This window comes from Pan troglodytes, chromosome 23 (genome assembly GCF_028858775.2).
Source record: "Pan troglodytes isolate AG18354 chromosome 23, NHGRI_mPanTro3-v2.0_pri, whole genome shotgun sequence".
Classification (NCBI taxonomy): Eukaryota; Metazoa; Chordata; class Mammalia; order Primates; family Hominidae; genus Pan; species Pan troglodytes.
In genome coordinates this window covers 42,852,271-42,873,631 of record NC_086016.1, presented here as the reverse complement: position 1 = coordinate 42,873,631, position 21,361 = coordinate 42,852,271, and the positions used below count along the sequence as shown (strand labels likewise).

The window sequence follows — 21,361 nt, the reverse complement described above, 5'->3', positions numbered from 1 at the left end:
GATCTCGGTTCACTGAAACCTCTGCCTCTCAGGCTCAAGCAATTCTCCCACTTCAGCCTCCCGACTAGCTGAGGTGGCTCACACCTGAAATCCCAGCACTTTGGGAGGCCAAGGCAGGCAGATCACCTGAGGTCAGGAGTTCAAGACCAGCCCGGCCAACATGGTAAAACCTCATCTCTACTAAAAAAACACAAAAATTAGCCATGTGTGGTGGTGCATGCCTGTAATCCCAGCTACTTGGGAGGCTGAGGCAGGAGAATCGCTTGAACCTGGGAGGTGGAGGTTGCAGTGAGCCAAGATCCCGCCATTGCACTCCAGCCTACGTGACAAAGCAAGACTCCATCTCAAAATAATAATAATAAAGTATATAATTCAAGAGTTTTTGGTATGTCACATAATTGTGCAACCATCACCACAATGCATTTTAAAACATTTCAATAACAAAAAAAAACCTCCATGTTTATGAGCAGTTACTCCCCATTTTCTCACAATCCTCCAGCCCCTGGCAACTCCTAATCTATTATCTGTCTCTATGGATTTGCCTACTGCAGAGATTTTATATAATGAAACTATACAATATAGGGCCTTTGCTGACTTGGCCAACGGTTTTTTTTTTTTTTTTTTTTTTTTTGAGAGGGAGTCTCGCTATCTCCCAGGCTGAAGTGCAGTGGCGCAATCTTGGCCTGCCTCAGCCTCCCAAAGTGCTGGGGTTACAGGTGTAAGCCACCGTGCCCGGCCCCCTCTTAATTTTAAAAAGGTAACAATTTCACTTCCTTATATACACACACTGTACAGTTGTAGATAAATGTAATACTGAATTATTTCAATAAATGTTTTTCCTTCTTTCCTTCATTGTTTGGCTCCTTATCCCTATTCCCTTCTCCTACTCACATCAACACCTTGCCCAGGTGAGTTTTCTCAACTCTCACAAAATCATACATACATGCATTTGGGGCTTTTTGGATCACTACTGTTTTACAAAATGGGACACTACACACTCTTTTTGGTATCTTCCTTTTCCAACAGAACAATATGTCGTGGAATTCTTTTCCTTCAAGTTGTTTGGTATAGCTTCAATTCATTCTGCTTGATGCCTCCATGACATTTCTTGGGGTGAATAGACCATAACTTATTCAGCCATTTCTATACTGTAGGAATTCAAACTGCTTTTCAGCTTTTTGCTGCTATAATAAATATCTTTGTACTTATATCTTAGTACTTTTATGTCCCATGTACTGGTGCTTTAATTATTATGGGGATAGTCCCAGGAGAAAAATGGCTTGGTCAAAGATCTTTGAATTTCCTTAGTACTCATGTTCAGTATATGATTACCTTAGATCTAATTTTTTTTTTTTTTTTTTTTTTTTTGGAGACAGAGTCCTGCTTTGTCACCCAGGCTGGAGAGCAGTGGCATGATCCTGGCCCATTGAAACTCTACCTCCTGGGTTCAAGTGATTCTTGTGCCTCAGCTACCCAAATAGCTGGGATTACAGGTGTGAGCCACCAGGCCTGACTATTTTTGTATTTTTATTTATTTATTGCTATTATTTTTTGAGAAAGAGTCTTGCTCTGTCACCCAGGCTGGAGGGCAGTGGCGTGATCTCACCTCACTGCATCCTCCGACTTCCCGGTTCAAGCAATTCTCCTGCCTTAGCATCTCGAATAGCTAGTATTACAGGTGTGTACCACACGGCCTGGCTAATTTTTGTATTTTCAGTAGAGACAAGATTTCACCATGTTGTCCAGGCTGGTTTCGAACTCCTGACCTCAAATGATCTGCCCGCCTAGTCCTCCCAAAGTGCTGGGATTACAGGCATGAGCCACCATGCCTGGCCTAATTTTTGTATTTTTAGTAGAGATGGGGTTTCACCATGTTGCCCAGGCTGGTCTCGAACTCCCGGCCTCAAGCAATCTGCCTGCCTCGGCCTCCCAAAGTGTTGGATTTACAGGTGTGACCCATGTCCCATGGCCTAGGATCTAATTGTTTTACCTATATATAGTTTATCTCACCAGCAAATTCTGTAACTTGTATTCCATTAATAAAATATTTTTATTTAACTTTTCAGACATCTACAATAGAAACAAATTTATGTTTTTGTTGATGAAGTTGGCAAGAAATAAGAGAGAGTGATAAGTGGAGGCCTTACGGGCCAATGTGAAGCAGCTGAAGCAACAAAATGGGGCCAAGAAGAGCTCATATCACATTTTTTTCTTTCAAGATTGAGCTAAGAGTCTCCTAGGTTTCTTAGGCAGAATACTGAACTTTGTACTACAGCTATTTATTTCCTTGATAATTATTCATGTTAAGTCTGCCACTGTTACTCAACATTGAAAATTTCCTAATTTACTCAAGTAGTAAATACTCTTACAAAAGCAGAGGCTGGTTATAACTGATGAATTATCCGACCTTTCCTTTTTTTCATCTTATTTTCTTCCTTTCCTGAACTTTGCTTTTGGCTATTTCACAGCTATAGTCCATAAAATAAAAAGAAATTTAAAAATCGGCTGGGTGCAGTGGCTCACGCCTATAATCCTAGCACTTTGAGAGGCCAAGGCAGGCAGATCACCTGAGGTCAGGAGTTCAAGGCCAGTCTGGCTAACACGATGAAACCCTGTCTCTACTAAAAATACAAAAAATTAGCCAGGTATGGTGGCGCACACCTGTAGTCCCAGCTACTTGGGAGGGTGAGGCAGGAGAATTGCTTAAACCCAGAAGGCAGAGGTTGCAGTGAGCTGAGATCACACCACTACATTCCGGCCTGAGCGACAGAGTAAGATTCCGTCTCAAAAAAAAAAAAAAAGAAAGAAATTTAAAAGTCAATTCTTTTTTATTTCAGAAGGTAAGAAAATCCATAATTTTAATAACTTTATGTGTTATCTCTCATTTTCATTAGTAACAGTATACATTAACACATATCAGGAAGTTACTTCTAAAACAAGAAAATTATTTGGAAATCAAAGCAGGATCAAAAAAACTATCTTTTATACCCTTCAAAGTATTCCTATGTTTGCTGAATCCAATTTCATACAATTGACTACATGAGAAATATTTAAAACACTGGCTATATTTTCCCAAACCTATTAATTATCAACACTATTGAGTGATCATTAAGTAAATGCTTCTAAACTTCTAAAATCTCAATGCAACAAAGCACTCTCCATCACAACAATTTTTTTTTTTTTTTTTTTGAGATAGAGCTTCGCTCTTGTTGCCCAGGCTGGAGTGCAATGGCACAATCTTGGCTCACTGCAACCTCCGCCTCCCAGGTTCAAACAATTCTCCTGCCCCAGCTTCCCAAGTAGCTGGGATTACAGGAATGCGCCACCACACCCGGCTAATTTTGTATTTTTAGTACAGATGGGGTTTCACCATGTTGGTCAGGCTGGTCTTGAACTCCTGACCTCAGGTGATCCACCGGCCTCGGCCTCCCAAAATGCTGGGATTACAGGCATAAGCCACTGTACCCAGAAACAAAAAATTTACTCAAGAAAAAAGAAACCTTTTCATGTGAAGGAGGAAAAAAAATGTGTTAAAGCAATGACCTTTAAACCCTAGGAGTAAACCTGGAAGGTGTTATGGCCTTTGATCACAGAACTCAACTTTATAGTCAATCTGGCCTGAATTGCTTCTGATAAAACTATGTCTCAATAGATCCTCTGGCAACGTGGTAAAACTGTAAAGAATTAAAAAACAAAGTCAGCATTTTATGATGTGGAACCACCTAAGATGGAAAGGCTCTTCTAACAAGTTTATTGAGCCAATCAAAAGCCTAGATATTGGAAGCTGGACTCTGCAAAGTCTCACTATCAGTTCTGAGATTCTGCAGCCAAGAAGAAAAGCTCTCCCAGGACACTTAGGATCAGGCCTCTCGAAGAGAAAAGCAATAATGTTCTTCATATTTTACCAGCTACACAAAACACCCAGAAAGGAAGATATAACAAAGACTGAAAATGGATGAAATGATACAGGTCTTTGCTACAATCTAGGTTTGTATTTTTAATTATTTCCTGAAACTAACTAGATTAGAATTTTAACATGGTCTGATTTTGAAAAGAAGTCTGCTTAATATTAGGTAGTTTTCACAGCATATAAGGAAGTAATTAATAAACTATTACTGTGCAGTTGGAGAATGGGGTGAAAGAAAAAGCTAGTGTTTCCTTTATAATGTAAAACAGGCCTCTCAGAAAAAATGCAATGACTGAATAAAAAATACTCTAAATAGATTTGCATATATTGAACAAAACTAAACAAACAGAAAGGCTACATATACATATTATGATTCTGTATGATTCTACTTACACAAAGTCAAGAAAAGGCAAAACAGTCTATGATGACAGAAACCAAAAGAGTGGCTACCTATGAAGGTGGAGACTGACTGGAGGAGCATGAGGGAACTTTCCAGGACGATGGAAATGTTCTGTATCTTGACTGAGCTGTAGGTTACCTTTGTTAAAGCTCACTGAACTGCATATGTAAGATCTGTGAAATTCGCTGCATATAAATTTTACCTGACTTAAAAAAAGTATACTACTCTCCAAACTTGAAATAACTTTTATACTAAGACTTCTCTCAGATGGATGTCTTATAAAATATGTAAGGAGAAAATACTTTAAAAAATATTACCAGATAGTATTTTTTGGCATAGGTATTATGCACTGTTTTGTGGTTGAAAGTGTGGATTCTGAGTTAGGTTTTTGTGAGTTGGAATCCTGGCTTAGCAATTCACTGAGTGACTTGGAAAGAGCTACCAAACTTCTCTGTGCCTCAGTTTCCTCATGTAAAATGGAAATAACAATAGCACTGACTTCACAAAGTTGTTATGTGGATTATACAATAATCCACCTAAGGGGATTTAAGTAATAAAACACTTAAAACATAACACTTAGCACTACATAAGTATTAGCTATAATTATTACCAAAATAAAAAATTTACACTTGAACTGGTTGTCATCCTGGAATCCAAAGCCAGGCAGGATCTTAGAAGAGTAAAATTTACATGGACAACCGCTATTATGACAACAAATGAAATCAAAATAATTATTTACATAGAAGACCTGGACGTCTTTGGCTTTTTCACATGTTAGGAATGAATCTCCATTGACCATTTAGAAACTTTTCATTATTATTCATTTCTTTAGGTAGCTCCTGATTATTGTCTAGGGCTGATTCTTGCTAATCTTTACCTCAGAGAGTTTCTCAGTGTCAATGAGGACTACACACAAAGGTAAAAAAGAGAAATACAAATGTCATTTATTTATTTATTTTTTGAGACAGAGTCTTGCTCTGTTGCCTAGGCTGGAGCACAGTGGTGCGATCTTAGCTCACTGCAACCTCTGCCTCCTGGGTTCAAGTGATTCTCATGCCTCAGTCTCCTGAGTAGCTGGGATTACAAGCATACACCACCCTGCCTGGCTAATTTTTTTTTTTTTTTTTTTTTTTAGTAGAGATGGAGTTTGCTACGTTGGCCAGGCTGTTCTCAAACTCCACGCCTCAAGCAATCAGCCCACCTTGGCCTCCCAAAGTGCTGGGATTATAGGTGTGAGACACCGTGCCCAGCCAAGTCATTTATTTTTAATTTTCTAGTATTTATACTACATGAAAACTTCATTATATTTCAAGATTTTCTATTTCTCCCTAGGGCTTAAAAACAACAAACAAACAGGGAAATCCTCTATAATTCTTCACTAGATGGTGGTTTACAGATTATCGGTATAATGGTATCCTGAAATGGTCTATCAATATGTACTAGACATGTAAGTAAAAAACAGGTTTATTCACCTATAAATTTATTTACATAGAGACATTATTTATTCTGCATTAAAATTGAATCAGGAGATGAAGACAAGAGGAAACATTTAATCACTATGAATACAGTGATTTAAAAAAATTATATAAGTAAGCCTGGGCAACAAAGTGAGATCCCATCTCTACAAAAATTTAAAAAATTAGCCAGGCATGGTGGCTTCTGCCTGTAGTCCTAGCTACTTGGGAAACTGAAGTGGGAGGATCGCTTGGGAGGTCGAGACTGCAGTGAGATATGATCATGCCGCTGCAGTTTAGCCTGGGAGACAGAGCAAGACCCCATCTCAAAAAAAGCAAAAACAAAAACAAATAAAATTACATAGGTACATTGGGATGAGAAAATAAAATATATTACTTTATAAAAACAGGTGGGCTTCATGGTGAAGTACTTATAGAAAAAGTAGACCTTCAACTTAAATTTAAAACCTGTAGGATACAAAACTTTTAGTCTACTATTCTATCAGGTATAATCTATTAAAAAAGTGTTGAAATGGTTAGATAAATATAACGTCATCACTTATTTGATGGTGGTGATGATAAAGATGTGAATGAATTTAAGGACTGAGTGACTGGGGATGAGATTACAGAGGCATGTGGAAGGCACATTCTCTGCTTTAAAACATGACCAATGGCCACAGATCTGGCTTGTCCCCTTAAGTCATCAGGCATCTCATGCACCTAGCTAAATGAGTACCCACTAGGTTAGTGGTGTATGTGAGAAACGCCCGGGGAGCTCTTCAAAACACATGTGCCGGTTGGGTATGGTGGCTCATGCCTATAATTCCAGCACTTTGGGGGGCCAAGGTGGTAGAATTGCTTGAGTCCAGGAGTTCAAGACCAGCCTGGGCAACATAGTGAGACCTTATCTCTATAAAAAATACAAAAATTAGTTGGGCATGATGGTGCATGCCTGTAGTCCCAGCTATTCAGGAAGTTGAGACAGGAAGATTGTTTGACCCCAGGAGGTCAAGACTCCAGTGAGCCATGATCTCGGCACTGTACTCCAACCTTGGAGACAGAGTGAGACCCTGTCTCAAAAAAAAACAAAAACAAAAACAAAAACACATGTTCTAAGCCCTCCCTTTGAGATTCTCATTCAACAGCTCTTTATAGAGTCCTAGCACGTATGTATATTTTGAAAAAGCTTACCCAACAGTCTAGGCAGGTTCAAACCACTTCCAATTTCTGTTATTTCTTGATTCCTTTTAATTTTTTAAATTCTTCTGAGATGGGGTAACACTCTGTCACCCAGGCTAGAGTGCAGTGGCGCAATCATGGCTCACTACGGCCTTGACCTCCTGGTCTCAAGCATCATTTTATTTATTTTTTATTTTTCTTCCTAACTCCCCAAAGTTGTTATCAAGCATCATTTTAATCTTTTAAATAGTATAAAAATCTTACCACCACCAAAATAAGCTTTGTCTTTTAGATATTATTAAAATCAACCATATTTAACAAGTTTTAAAAATAAAATGCATCCCTTGCTCGAGACAGCTACAATTAAACTATCACTGAAAGATGGGCAGCTGATTTTGAAACTCTTAAGGGAAAAAGATTTGGGGATTATTATCTATAACCCACTCTAGAATCAATCATTTCATCATTTTAAATATTATATTCACTGTAACTGTATTGTCTCTGCCATTATATTTATTTATTTTATTTCTATTTTATTTTATTTTTGAGACGGTCTTGCTCTGTTGCCTAGGCTGAAGTGGAGTGGCACAGTCTCAGCTGACTGCAGCCTTGACTTCCCAGGCTCAAACAATCCTCCTACCTCAGCTTCCCAAAGTGCTGGGATTATAGGCGTAGCTAGGACTACAGACATGTGTCAACACACTCAGCTAATTTTGCTTACTTTTTTGCAGAGATAAGGTCTCACTACGTTGCCCAGGCCTCCCAAAGTGCTGGGATAACAGGCGTGAGCCACCGCACCTGGCTTCTGCCATTATAGTTGAGGATAGAGATGAAACAGTAAATGGTGAAAGCATTGTCTTATATTTCATGCCACACAGTTGCATTCTGATTATTTCCCTAAAAATCTGTTTGCTGCTGTAGTTGAAAACCAAGAAGTGGGCCAGGCATGGTGGCTCACGCATGTAATCCCAGCACTTTGGGAGGCCAAGGCAGGCAGATCACGAGGTCAGGAGTTCAAAACCAGCCTGACCAATGTGGTGAAACCCCCTCTCTACTAAAAATACAAAAATTAGCCAGGTGTGGTGGCGCACACGTGTAGTCCCAGCTACTCTGGAGGCTGAGGCAGGAGAATCACTTGAATCTGGGAGGCGGAGGCAGGAGAATCACTTGAATCTGGGAGGCGGAGGTTGCAGTGAGCCGGATCACGCCACTGCACTCCAGCCTGGGCGACAGAGCGAGACTCTGTCTCAAAAAAAAAAAAAAAAAGAAAAAGAAAAAGAAAACAACCATGAAGTGGTTCTACATATGTCAGACAAGTTATTCTGACAAGCCCAACTCCCTGAGTAGCTCTTTCTAAAGCTAGCATTCCAAACTATACCACATATTCTAAAACTAATTTTGAGAATGTAAAAATTTTAGAAATAGTGCTTCATTAGGCATCCCACTGATTCTTCCCGTTCATTCTCTGATATGTTTCAGTGTTTTTTTGAGATGAATGTCTTGCTGTCCTGCTAATGACAACATTACTCCTTTGGCAATAATCAGGGAACCATGGAAGCATCTTTCTTGTACAGATAATATAATCTGTACAATCTGTAAATATTGCTGGGTGTGGTGGCTCACACCTGTAATCCCAGCACTTTGGGAGGCCGAGGCGGGTGGATCACCTGAGGTCAGGAGTTCGAGACTAGCCTGGCCAACATGGTGAAACCCCATTTCTACTAAAAATACAAAAATTAGCCGGATGTGGTAGCAGGTGCCTGTAATCCCAGCTACTTGGGAGGCTGAGGCAGCAGAACTGCTTTAACCTGGGAGGCAGAGGTTGCAGTGAGCAGAGATTGTGTCATTGCACTCCAGCTTGGGCGACAAGAGCGAAACTCCATCTCAAAAAAAAAAAAAAGTAGACTCACAGTTCAGAATGCCACTTGCCTTCCTACATGAAATCATTTTCATGTCTGAGTGTCAAGTGTGAGACACGGTAGTAATCAAAGAGACTGACCAACATTTTCCATCTCTACAGATACAGACCTTAGCACAGAGATGGCACTGTCATAAAAAGCAGAAATGGTCTACAGTGCTCAGATTTCTCTAAGGAAATGACAAGTTTTGAAAATCACTAGAACCTAGCAGTAAAATCACAGAACCTAGCACAGCCAGAACAGAATTTCTTTATTTCCCGTATCATCCTGCTAAATATTTTCCAAGCTATTGATGCTTCAGGAAACTTGGATAGGTAGGTATGGCAAAGAAAAATCTAGGAAAAATAGCTCCCAAGAATTCAGAGGAACTGGCCCAGTAATTTCACTTTTGTTTTTGTTTTTGAGACGAAGTCTCACTCTGTTGCCCAAGCTGGAGTGCAATGGCGTGATCTCAGCTCACTGCAACCTCTGCCTCCTGGGTTCAAGTGATTCTCCTGCCTCAGCCTCCTGAGTAGCTGAGACTACAGGCATGCGCCACCATGCCCAGCTAATTTTTCTATTTTTAGTAGAGACGGGGTTTCACTATGTTGGCCAGGCTGGTCTCGAACTCCTGACCTCGTGATCCACCTGCCTCAGCCTCCCAAAGTGCTGGGATTACAGGTGTGGGAGCCACCGCGCCTGGCCCCAGTAATTTCACTTCTAAGAATTTAAGGAAATAATAGAGCAATATGCAAAGAATGTGTACACATGTACACTTATGCACACATACACCTATGTAAGAAATAGGACTAAAAAGAAACATATACCAAAATCTTCTCAACAGTGGATTTCTCTGAGTTGTGGGATTATTAGTAATTAAAAAAAAAAATCTATGCTTACCTGTATTCTCTTTTTCTGTATGTATAGAACTTGCATAATAATTAGGAAAGGCATTGAGATGTTTCCCAAAAGTATTAAGTACATACTGCCATGTATTAGAGAAATATGCAAAACATGAAACCTTTTGGAGAAACCAAGTGCACATTACATAATTTTATGTCCTAAACTAACAAGCCAACTGCGTAAGAGACTTTTTGAGAGAGAGACACGGTCTCATTCTGTCACCCAAGATGGAGTGCAGAGGCATGATCACAGCTCACTGCATCCTTGACCTCCTGGGCTCGTGCAATCCTCCCACCTGAGTCCCCCGAGTAGCTGAGACTATAGGCATGAGCACTAATTTTTTTTATTTCTTATAGAGACAGGGTCTTGCTATGTTGCCTATGCTCGTCTCGAACTCCTAACCTCAAGTGATCCTCTCATCTTGTCTTTCCAAAGTGTTGGGATTATAGGCGTGAGCCACTGTACCTGGCCTAAGAGACTTTTTAAGTATTACATGCCTTTTAATTTTTTTTTCTTTTTTTCTTTTTTTTTTTTTGAGACAGAGTCTCCCTCTGTCCCCCAAGCTGGAGTGCAGTGGCACAATTCTGGCTCACTGCAACCTCCGCCTCCCAGATTCAAGTGATTCTCCTGCCTCAGCCTCCCCAGTAGCTGAGATTACAGGCATATGCCACCACACCGGGCTAATTTTTTTTTGGGGGGGTATTTTTAGTAGAGACAGGATTTCACCATATTGGTTAGGCTGGTCTCAAACTCCTGGCCTCAGGTGATCCACCCACCTTGGCCTCCCAAAGTGCTGGGATTACATGTATGAGCCACTGCGCCCAGCCCCTTTTAATTTTTCTTAAAAATTTACTCTTCTTCACCCTACAATCACTTTAACACTTCCACAGGTTTTGCATCTCTGGAAGGAGAAACACAAATGATTAATTCTTTTGATACTTTTGTCTGCAGAAAAATCTGTACCTAATGGTACATCTGATAGTTTGAGGTTTAAAATACTAATAATTCTGTTTTAAAATTCCATCTACTTCCATCCCTTCTCACTTACCCCAATGTCCAAAATCCCACGTCTAGGAGAGTAAAATTAGGACAGGCATCCCTTTTCCCCCAGATATTCACATACATATGTATGTGAACATATACGTGTACATATTTATTTACATTCACTTATACTTAACATGCACTTAAGGTATAGAGCAAAAAAATCTAGATACAGAGGCCATTATCTTGACAATATAATTACTAGGTTTAAGGCCTGGAAAATGCAGCTTACCATGTAAAAATATCTCACCACAAGAAATCAGTAATTTTCAAAGCTGGTAAAACTATCAATTCTACTTAAAAAAATAACTCGAGTCTACAGGTAGGTTGATAGGGTAGATAAATACTAAAATTAATACCAACTGGGTTGCTATTAAGCTTACCTTACAGCTTTGAAAAACTCTGATTTCTTGTGGGTTTCAGTGGTGAGCTGCATTTCCTTAGTTTCAGCCAACTTCCCAGCAGGAATTCGAGTCTGATGAAAAATCAGCAAAAGGAAGCCCTCACTGAGAAACATACTGGTATCATTCACTGAGTGGGGATAGTGAAAAAGGAACATATTTCTAAAGGTAAATTTCCATTAGTAATATATATGCTTATATGGCAAATACATATTTAATTTCTTATGGCAGAAAGAACAATTAATTTTCCTTGAAAACCTGATTGCTTTTTCTACAATGTGTTTGCTTTTACCCTACCTTCCTCTTTGAGATATTCATTAGTCATAGTTCACCCCTTAAGTGCAAGAAATCAAAACAAAAAACCTTTAGGTCTAAATTTGAGCAATAGTTATAAGACATCTTCTGGCAGCAACGCTGGGATCTTATAGCAGAAAAAAAAATTAGTAAAACAAACCTTTATCATTTTTTTGCATCACCTTTATCAATTGGGATACTACCTCTCAAATCTGTGACAAACAAATCTGGAAATCTTGCTTAATCTATATAGAAATAGGTTATAATTTTAAAGTAAATATTTGATAATTTCAAGAAAAAACATGTTTTCTAAAATGTCTTTAACACAGTAATTCACAATAGTATACATTTCTAAAAGCTGACTTAGAAATAGAACTTTGCTTTAAAAACATCCTGAAAGACATACCTTTCATTAATTATTCTGAATTATAAGGTCTATCATATTTAAACCTTGTTCTAGACTAGTGTCAATAAAGCACCAGTACCTACATGTAGTTAAGCTTAAATTTAAATTAATTAAAATTAAATAAAATAAAAAGTTCAGCTCCTCAGCTGTACTAGCAACCTTATTAGTGTACAATGGCCATGTGAGGTTAGTGGCTACCTTATGGAACAGCACAGATCCAGAGCTTACTGCAAGAAGTTCTATTGAATAGCATTGCTCTAGACAGAACCTAAATGGGGAGATAGCACAGTTAAAAGGCCTTACCTGGTCTGAGGAGGTGTGGGTGTGTAAAGGGGCTGGGCTGGCCTAAGTATCGGTTTGGAATCCTCCTTTCTGGGACAGGCTGAAGGGAGTACCTTCGCTGTGAACACAACATACATCCTGAATGAAGAATAAAGAGAATGAAATGAAACAATAGATCTAGAAAGTCTTCATGGAATAAATACACTTACCTCTAGCAATTTAGATGCTTTAGAAAAATGCAAACTAATATTTCCTTCCTTCTCTCCTTCAATATTCATTTATTTTTTTTTTAAGACGGAGTCTCACTCTGTCACCCAGGCTAGAGTCAGTGGCATGATCTCGGCTCACTGCAACCTCCACCTCCTGGGTTCAAGTGATTCTCCTGCCTCAAGCCTCCTACATAGCTGGGATTACAGGTGCGTGCCACCATGCCTGGCTAATTTTTGTAGAGACGGGGTTTAATCCTGTTGGCCAGGCTGGTCTCGAACTCTTGACCTCAAGTGATCCGCCCACCTCAGCCTCCCAAAGTGTTGGGATTACAGGCATGAGCCACTGCACCTGGCCCTCCTTCAATATTTATATGGCCTTTGCTCTGTGTCAGACTCTGTGTTGGGCCCTAGGAAAACAGAAATGAGATCATCTTTACCCTCAGAGACATCTGTCTGCTACAATATTTTATACACATACATACACACACACACACACATATATAATAAAGGTATGAATAAGGAGCTATGAAAACAGAAGAAAGGAACCAAAAAAGGCAGGGGAAGGATATCACAGAGGCAGTTTGAAAGGGTATCACAGAGATAGCATAAAGCTGTGTCCTAAAACTCAGGAAAAGATAATCAACATTTTTTATTGAGAATATGTTAAGCATGAGAAAATATGCACATGCTATCTCATTTAATCTTGGAATGTCAGAGCTAGATAAAATAATTTATGAAAAATGCTTAATCATAGAGTACAACAAATGTTACTATTAGCATTAAAAAATTCTTTGCACGATTGGAACATGCTCAAAGAAAGACACATGAATGACAAGGCTATATGCTGTGGTCTTTAAAGAATGCACAGTCTAGTGGAGGTGAGACAAAACAGAGCATTACAATATTAAATGGTGAATGCAATGGTGGATTCACACATAAGGAGTTTTGTTTGTTGGGTTTTTTTTTTTTTTGAGACAGGTCTCACTCTGTCGCCCAGGCTGGAGTGTAGTGGCATGATCATAGCTCACTGCAGCTTTGTTCCTCTGGGCTTAGGCAATAAATGAAATGAAACAATAGATCTAGAAAGTCTTCAGGGAATAAATGCACTTATCCATCTCCAACAGTTTGGATGCTTTAGAAAAATGCAAACTAATATTTCCTTCCTTCTCTCCTTCAATATTTATTCATTTATTTATTTTTAAGACAGAGTCTCACTCTGTCGCCCAGGCTGGAGTCAGTGGCTCAGCCTCCCAAGTAGCTGGGACTACAGCTATGTGCCACCAAGACTGGTTAATTTTTTTAATTTTTGGTAGAGATGAGGTCTCACTATGTTGCCCAGGTTGGAAACCCACACCAATTTCTTTGTAATCATCTTAGAAGCTATGATTTTTCTTTTTTTTAAATCTTTTTAGAAGAAGCTATGATTTTTCTAAACAATCCTCTACAAACTTAACTGGAATTAACTTTTAAGACTCTTCTCTCCCAAATACATATATTATTATTCATAATTCATAGTCCTTACAGAAATTGTATGTTCACAAGGAGATTGTACAGTATTGATTGTTGAGATTAAACAGAGAGGACCTAGTGAGCAGCAAGGGGGAGGGATAAGAGCAAAGATTATGAAGTCAAATAAACCTGAGTTTGAATCTCAGCTTCTCTGGTACTAAGTGTGTAACCTTGTCCAGATTACTTCTCTGAGTCTGATTCTGTGTTTGTAAAATAATGATGATAATGCCTACCTCACGTGACAGTTAAAAATCTAACTCCTTAATTTAGAATACAAAGCCTTCAAAGCTATCTTACCTTCCTAATCTTTTCATCTCCCTCCAGCAGCACTAACCCGCTGGTGGAGTAGGCTGCTGTTGCATTGGTGATTTCTCTTTCTCTCCTCCTGCACCTTCTCCACATGCACGCTTGTGCACACGTACTCATGCACACAGTGTCTTCTGTAATCTCATTCGGTAGTAAAATTTCAGAATATAAAAAGTTAACTGATTCCTTTTTCAATGCTCATATGAAATAATCCTAGCATATTTTGGACCACTCTCAAGCAGAGGGAGCTTAACTTTATTAAATTCAAAGCAAACAAGTAACACTTTAACAGGAGACATAAATTAAGATGTTTATTCCCAGTAAATTTTTAAAAAAGGTCTCAATAGCTTTTTACTTACATTAAACATCTTTTGCCCGAAGTCATATAATTAGTAGCAAAGCTGGTGTGTTAAGCCCTATTTCAAAAATATCCAGTTCATAAGCTTCAAACTCTTTTGCTTAGGAAACTTCATGATTTGGATCCTGCTCCCTTATCTGACCTAATCCTCAAAAAACATTATTGCAGCCACACTAAGCTACTTGAAGAACCCCGGCTAAATCATTCTCCATCATAATAGCATTTGCATTAAAAAATATAGTTCTCTTAGTCTAAAGTGCACACTGCCTGCTTATATGATTACAGAAATTCTAAAAAAATACCAGCTCAAACATCACTTATGCAAGAGACTTCTCTTACTCTTCTCACACCTACTGCCTCTGTTCTGCTTGTTTCAGATGTCTTCCCCAACGCTCCTATGATTTCTATTTTAATACCTACTACACTTCACATAATTGCTAATTAGTTTGCCAGTCTACTATGAACAATCTTTGGAAGCAGAGATCACTTGTTATTTGACTTTATTTTCCCAGTGACTTGATTTGGAATGTATTTTGAAGTTAAAAGTCAATGAGTCTGGCTTCTAATTGGACATAAGAAATAAAGAAAAAAGAGGAATTAAGAATAATTCTTGATTTTTGACTTGAACAAGTGAATAAATGGTTGTACCATTACATGAAACAGGAAAGCCTGAGATATTTATTGGAAATAAATTTAATGGAGAGGTCAAATGAGCAATCTTAATTTCAGGGAGAAAAGTGCTAGGCTAGATATATAAATTAGGGTGTTATAAGCACACAGATGGCATCTAAAGCCCTGGGAATGGGCATTACCCAGGGAGACTGAACAAAGCCTGGCACTGTAATATTTTAGTGTGAGAAAGAGCACAGGAGAAAGAAGGAAAACTAGAAGAGTACAGTATTTAGGGCCGGGCGTGGTGGCTCACGCTTGTAATCCCAGCACTTTGGGAGGCCAACGCAGGCAGACAGATCACTTGAGGCCAGGAGTTCGGGACCAGCCTGGCCAACATGGCTAAACCCTGTCTCTACCCGCTGCCCCCCCGCCCCCCACAAAAAAAGAGTGTGGTATTTAGGAAGTTAAAAAACAAGTGTTTTAAGAAGTGGGGAGGACTATGCCAGGCGCGGTGGCTCACACCTGTAATCCCAGCACTTTGGGAGGCCGAGGCAAGTGGATCACATGAGGTCGGGAGTTCGAGACCAGCCTGACCAACATGGAGAAACCCTGTCTCCACTAAAAATACAAAATTAGCCAGGCATGGTGGCGCATGCCTGTAATCCCAGCTACTCGGGAGGCTGAAGCAGGAGAATGGCTTGAACCTGGGAAGCAGAGGTTGCAGTGAGCCGAGATCACACCACTGCACTCTAGCCTGGGCAACAAGAGTGAAACTCCATCTCAAAAAAAAAAAAAAAAAAAAAGTGGGGAGGGCTCACAGTGTGGCAAGTGCTTCAAAATATAAGGAAGCCAAAAGGACAACCACTGGATATGGTAACATCAAAGTCACCGGAGACCCTGGCGATTTTAGCAGAGTAAAGAAGACAGAAGACAGATTGGAGTGTGCCAAGGAGGGAATAGGATGTAAGAAAGCAAAGACACTGAGACAATACTCTGGATAAGTTTTGTTGTGAAGAGGCAGAGAAAATGGCACAGCGGATGGCTGGGAGGCAAAGGATCAACAAAGAAGGGTATAACTGCAGAAACAAGTGCTCATATTATAACTTTACACTCCACTGAAATTAGTTTTTTCAAACTATATGAATTTCTTAAGAGCAGAATTTCCTATTTTCTACCTTCTCTCTGTATCATAGTGTCAGAGGCGTTTGAACCAGAGCAACTCCATCTTCAGTAGGGGTTTGGTAAAATAAGGCTAAGACCTGCTGGGCTACATTCCCAGTAAGTTAAGGCAGTCTTAATCAAAGAATGAAATAGGAAGTCAGCACAAAATGCAGGACATAAAAACCCTGCTAATAAAACAGGTAGGTTATAGTAAAGAAGCTGACCAGCTGGGTGCGGTGGCTTATGCCTGTAATCCCAGCGCTTTGGGAGGCTGAGGCGGGCAGATCACCTGAGGTTGGGAGCTCGAGATCAGCCTGACCAACATGGAGAAACCCCCTCTCTACTAAAAACACAAAATTAGCGGGGCGTGGTGGCGCATGCCTGTAATCCCAGCTACTCAGCGGGCTGAGGCAGGAGAATGGCTTGAACCTGGGAGGTAGATTTTGCAGTGAGCCAAGACCCCACCATTGCACTCCAGCCTGGGCAATAAGAGCGACACTCCACCTCAAATAATAATAATAATAACAATAATAATGATAATAAAATAAGTCCCTGTCAAATTTAGACACTGCAAACATCTTCTCCTAGACTGTCACCTTCCTGTGAGCTTTACCTGTGATGTTCTTAAAAAAAGGAGATGGCCAAACCCCACTAAAACTAAGATGGCAATGACAGTAACCTCTGATTGTCCTCACTGCTACACTCTCACCAGCACCCCAAGAGTTTACAGATGCCATGGCAACGTCAGGAAGTTACCCTATATGGTCTGAAATGGGGAAGCATGAATAATCCACTTCCTGTTTAGGATATAATCAAGAAATAACCATAAAAATGGGCAACCAGCAGCCCTTGGGGCTGCTCTGCCTATGGAGTAGCCATTCTTTATTCCTTTACTTTCTTAATAAACTTGCTTTCACTTTACTCTGTGGATTCCACTCAAATTCTTTCTTGCACGAGATCCAAGAACCATCTCTTGCGGTCTGGATTGGGACCCCTTTCCGGTAACAGCAGGTTCTCAGTATCTGTTTGTGGAATGCCTAGAACCTAAACTCTTTAAGTCCTAGTCCGAGAAATGCAGTAGAGTGGAATGAGGAGAACTTGAAATTAGACTCAAGTTTAAAAATCAGATTTTTCACTAACAAGCTATGTAGCCTTAGACAAATTACTTTCTCTCTCAGAACGTCTGTTTTCTTATGGGCATAAAATATTTATTTTGCTAGAATGCTGTGTCAGTTAAATGAGCACTTGCTACAGTGTGACTCAGAGGGTACTCAAATAATTTTCGACATTATTGGTTATTATTTCCAGTGGTAGGCAAATTATAATCATGGGTAAGCCACACATAAGTACATGTAAGAACATACACTGGAGAGAATTTAAATTGAGTTTTAAGCATTTCACAATACCTCTCAAAAATGAGTATATATAAAAATGCAAAGCAAAAAAAATTCAGACCTGACAAATGGTCTTGAAAGACTAGAAACATACACTACAGTTTTAGATTTCATTAGAGTATCATTTAACTGAGGGGTTATAAATGTGATGGAAAATAAAATAAACACAACATAGAGGAGGAAAAACAAAGATTATAGGGAATTTTCTGAGACAATAAAATGAGCCAGGTATAGAATATAAGACCTTTAAATTCGGGTCTAGACTACTGGTAGTTTATCCCCAAAGAAAATCACCTTTGGTCTGTTTCTAACTTGGCTCTCAAATTCTACTTTCCCATACATGACTGAATTTCCAAATAGTAGCCACTGATCCATTACAAATGTAAATCACATCATTAAACTTGCATATTCCCCACTCCCCACAAAGGCTTCCCACTGTACTTGAAATAAGTGCTAGCTTTATGTCCAACAGCCCCAACTGGCAACAACCAAAATGTCCATCAACATGGCCAGTGGCTACCATATTAGATCACTATGTGGCTGACTGTCCTATAGGTCTCAGCAATAATGTCATCTCCTCAGAAGCCTTCTAAAACCAATCTAAAGTAGCACTCTGCCCCCAGCACATTGCTATTTTTTTTGGAGCACATATCGCATTATCTTAAATTATTTTATTTGTTCTCTTATTTGTACATGAGCTGTCTCTCATGTAATTGTTTAGCACCCAGTACTTCCTCTCATCATAACTATCACATTGTAACTAAGTTACTTGTTTGTATCTCCCTCTGAACTGTTTCTTGACTGAAATAAATATGTCAACTGTTTGAATACTTTCTTCACCCGTAAGTCAGTACTTCATTTTTCTAAACCAAAGCATAGAAGAGCTGGGAAGCAATTAAGGCGCAGTAATCTAGAGGTCATATTATGCAAGGGATATGCTGTGGCTATTAGCAACAGATTCCATTGGCTTATGAGGCACTGCCTGAAGCTTCCAGGGAAACATACAGGGGAAACAGTCCAGAGGATTCAGGATGGTCTGGTACGACTCTGGACTAGCTCTATTTGGAAGGTCCAGTCCCTACAGACCCCAGAATGACACCATAATGCAGCCGTCTCTGACATATTTGTAACTCTGCTTGCCACATAATCAGTATCCTCATCTCCTAGCAATGGTAATAACATTGTCTTTAACATAAAAATGTACCTATTTGCAGTCACTACCTCTGTCACCACCACCAGCAGAGCCTGAGCTGAGGAAACCACGGTTCTCAATACCCAGCACACCCACTTCCAATTATCTGTTAAAACATGGTGGATTACTATGAAGTTCTAGGACTGCAAAGATATGCTTCACCTGAGGACATTAAAAAAGCTTATCATAAAGTGGCACTTAAATGGCACCCTGATAAAAATCCAGAAAATAAAGAAGAAGCAGAGAGAAAATTCAAAGAAGTAGCTGAGGCATACGAGGTATTATCAAATGATGAGAAACGGGACATTTATGATAAATATGGCACAGAAGGATTAAACGGAGGTGGAAGTCATTTTGATGATGGATGTGAGTATGGCTTCACATTCCAAAAGCCAGATGATGTTTTTAAAGAAATTTTTCATAAAAGGGATCCATTTTCTTTTCACTTCTTTGAAGACTCGCTTGAGGACCTGTTAAATCGTCCAAGAAGCTCCTATGGAAACAGAAACAGAGATGCAGGATACTTTTTCTCCACCGCCAGTGAATATCCAATTTTTGAGAAATTTTCTTCACATGATACAGGATATACATCACAGGGTTCATTGGGGCATGAAGGCCTTACTTCTTTCTCTTCCCTGGCTTTTGATAATAGTGGGATGGACAACTACATATCTGTTACAACTTCAGACAAAATTGTTAATGGCAGAAATATTAATACAAAGAAAATTATTGAAAGTGATCAAGAAAGAGAAGCTGAAGATAATGGAGAGTTGACATTTTTTCTTGTAAATAGTGTGGCCAATGAAGAGGGCTTTGCAAAAGAATGCAGCTGGAGAACACAGTCATTCAACAACTATTCACCAAATTCTCACAGCTCCAAACATGTATCTCAATATACTTTCGTGGACAATGATGAGGGAGGTATATCTTGGGTTACCAGCAACGGGGATCCCCCTATTTTCTCAGCAGGAGTCAAAGAGGGTGGTAAGAGGAAAAAAAAGAAGCGCAAAGAGGTGCAAAAGAAGTCTACCAAAAGGAATTGTTAAATTGACTCTTCAAATATATAACATTTGAACACAATTGTGTGTGTTTTGGTTAATCACACATTTTGTAGATAACACAATACTATACTAAGAGCTTTTCAACACTTTTAGCAGGATTGTGGACATTTGGTTAGTAGTTTTTTTGAATGGGTATGTCAGAAAAGGATGAGTTTGTGGTGACAGTTGGTGCTAATAAGAATTTGCCTGGGCAGTATAGTGAGATCTTTTCTCTACAAAAAATTTAAAAATTAGCCAAGTGTGGTGGTGCGCACCTGTAGTCCCAGCTACTCGGAAAGCTGGTAGAAAGACTGCTTGAGCCTGGAAGACATAGGTTGCAGTGTAATGGGATCACACCACTGCACTCCAGCTTGGGTGACAAAGTAAGACCCTGTCTTAAAAAAAAAAAGGAATTTGGAAAACTGCAAAGAGTTTTTTACTTTTGAATTTTTCTTTAGTAGAGTTTATAGCCTATTTTTCTTTTTTCTAATTAAAACCACTATACAAACTTACAAAACATGCATAGCATTAGGAGACAAGAATGTATTAAGACACACAGGTTCAGACTACACAATTATTCATGAAATGGCTTTTTTCCAATGGAGGTACAGCATTTGATGCATTATAACTTAAAGGTACTACAAATTAAAAATTAAAGTATAAAGTATTTTAAGTTAAAAATAGACTTAGCTGGGTGCAGTGGCTCACACCTGTAATCCTAGCATCTTGGGAGGCCCAGGCAGGAGGGTTGCTTGAAGTCAGAATTTCGCGACAGTCCGGGTAACATAAAGAGACCTGTCCTCTATGAAAAAACTTTTTTAAAAATTTAGCTGGGTGTGGTGGTACGTGCCTGTAGTCCTAGCTACTTAGGAGGCTGAGGTGGGAGGACTGCTTGAGCCCAGGAGTTTGAGGTTGTAGGGAGCCATTGCACTTGCCATTGCACTCCAGCTGAGAGTGTGACCGTCTCTAAAGAAAAACTATAGAAAATTTAAAAAATTAAAAAACGGGTAACATGGTAAATTTTATGTAGTATATTTTACCACATTTTTTTTAAAGACCAGTCTTACCCTGAATTCCTCAGAGCAGTCTGTATGGTAGGCCATCAGTGAATCACTCCAGATAGGAAATTTTCTATTTTTGTTTAGAGTTTGTACACAAAATCTACAAATACATTACTCTAAAATAGCACCTATAGCCATTTTAATTTAGTCATGTTGGGAGAAAAACAGATGGGTTACAAATACATCAGATATCGAGCAAACAGTTTGAGTTACATCTAGCAGCACTAAAACTTATTCAACTTTGGCCAAATACACATGCAAAATTAGAAAAAAATTATAATATCTGCTATTTTTAAAAGACAGCTATAGTCAAGAGCTTCTGTTTTGTATCGGTATTTGATTTTTAGTGGGCAG

The 21,361-nt window shown here is 39.2% G+C and overlaps 2 protein-coding genes across 13 annotated transcripts in view; one reads left to right on the top strand and one right to left on the bottom strand.

Moving 5' to 3' along the window:
- Positions 1-21,361, bottom strand: part of XPNPEP3 (X-prolyl aminopeptidase 3) — a 75,559-nt gene that overhangs the window by 51,597 nt on the left and 2,601 nt on the right. For 6 of the 12 annotated variants that reach the window (XR_008541610.2, XM_054675359.2, XM_009438449.4 and 3 more), the window contains 1 exon segment: positions 12,187-12,303. The exons of 1 other annotated variant lie outside the window; for it this stretch is intronic. Coding sequence is in view for 6 of the 11 variants with exons in the window: in XM_054675359.2 (XP_054531334.1) it covers positions 12,187-12,303 (117 nt within the window). In the remaining 5 variants the exon portion in view is untranslated. 12 annotated transcript variants of the gene reach the window in all.
- DNAJB7 (DnaJ heat shock protein family (Hsp40) member B7) lies at positions 19,023-19,986 on the top strand. The gene has a single exon (XM_016939252.2). It carries the CDS (start codon positions 19,023-19,025, stop codon positions 19,950-19,952), a length of 930 nt encoding a protein of 309 aa, XP_016794741.1. The 3' UTR covers positions 19,953-19,986.

Bases quoted from the DNA above. Each gene is read 5' to 3' on its own strand.
- DNAJB7 (XM_016939252.2), top strand. From the start codon at position 19,023: ATGGTGGATTACTATGAAGTTCTAGGACTGCAAAGATATGCTTCACCT.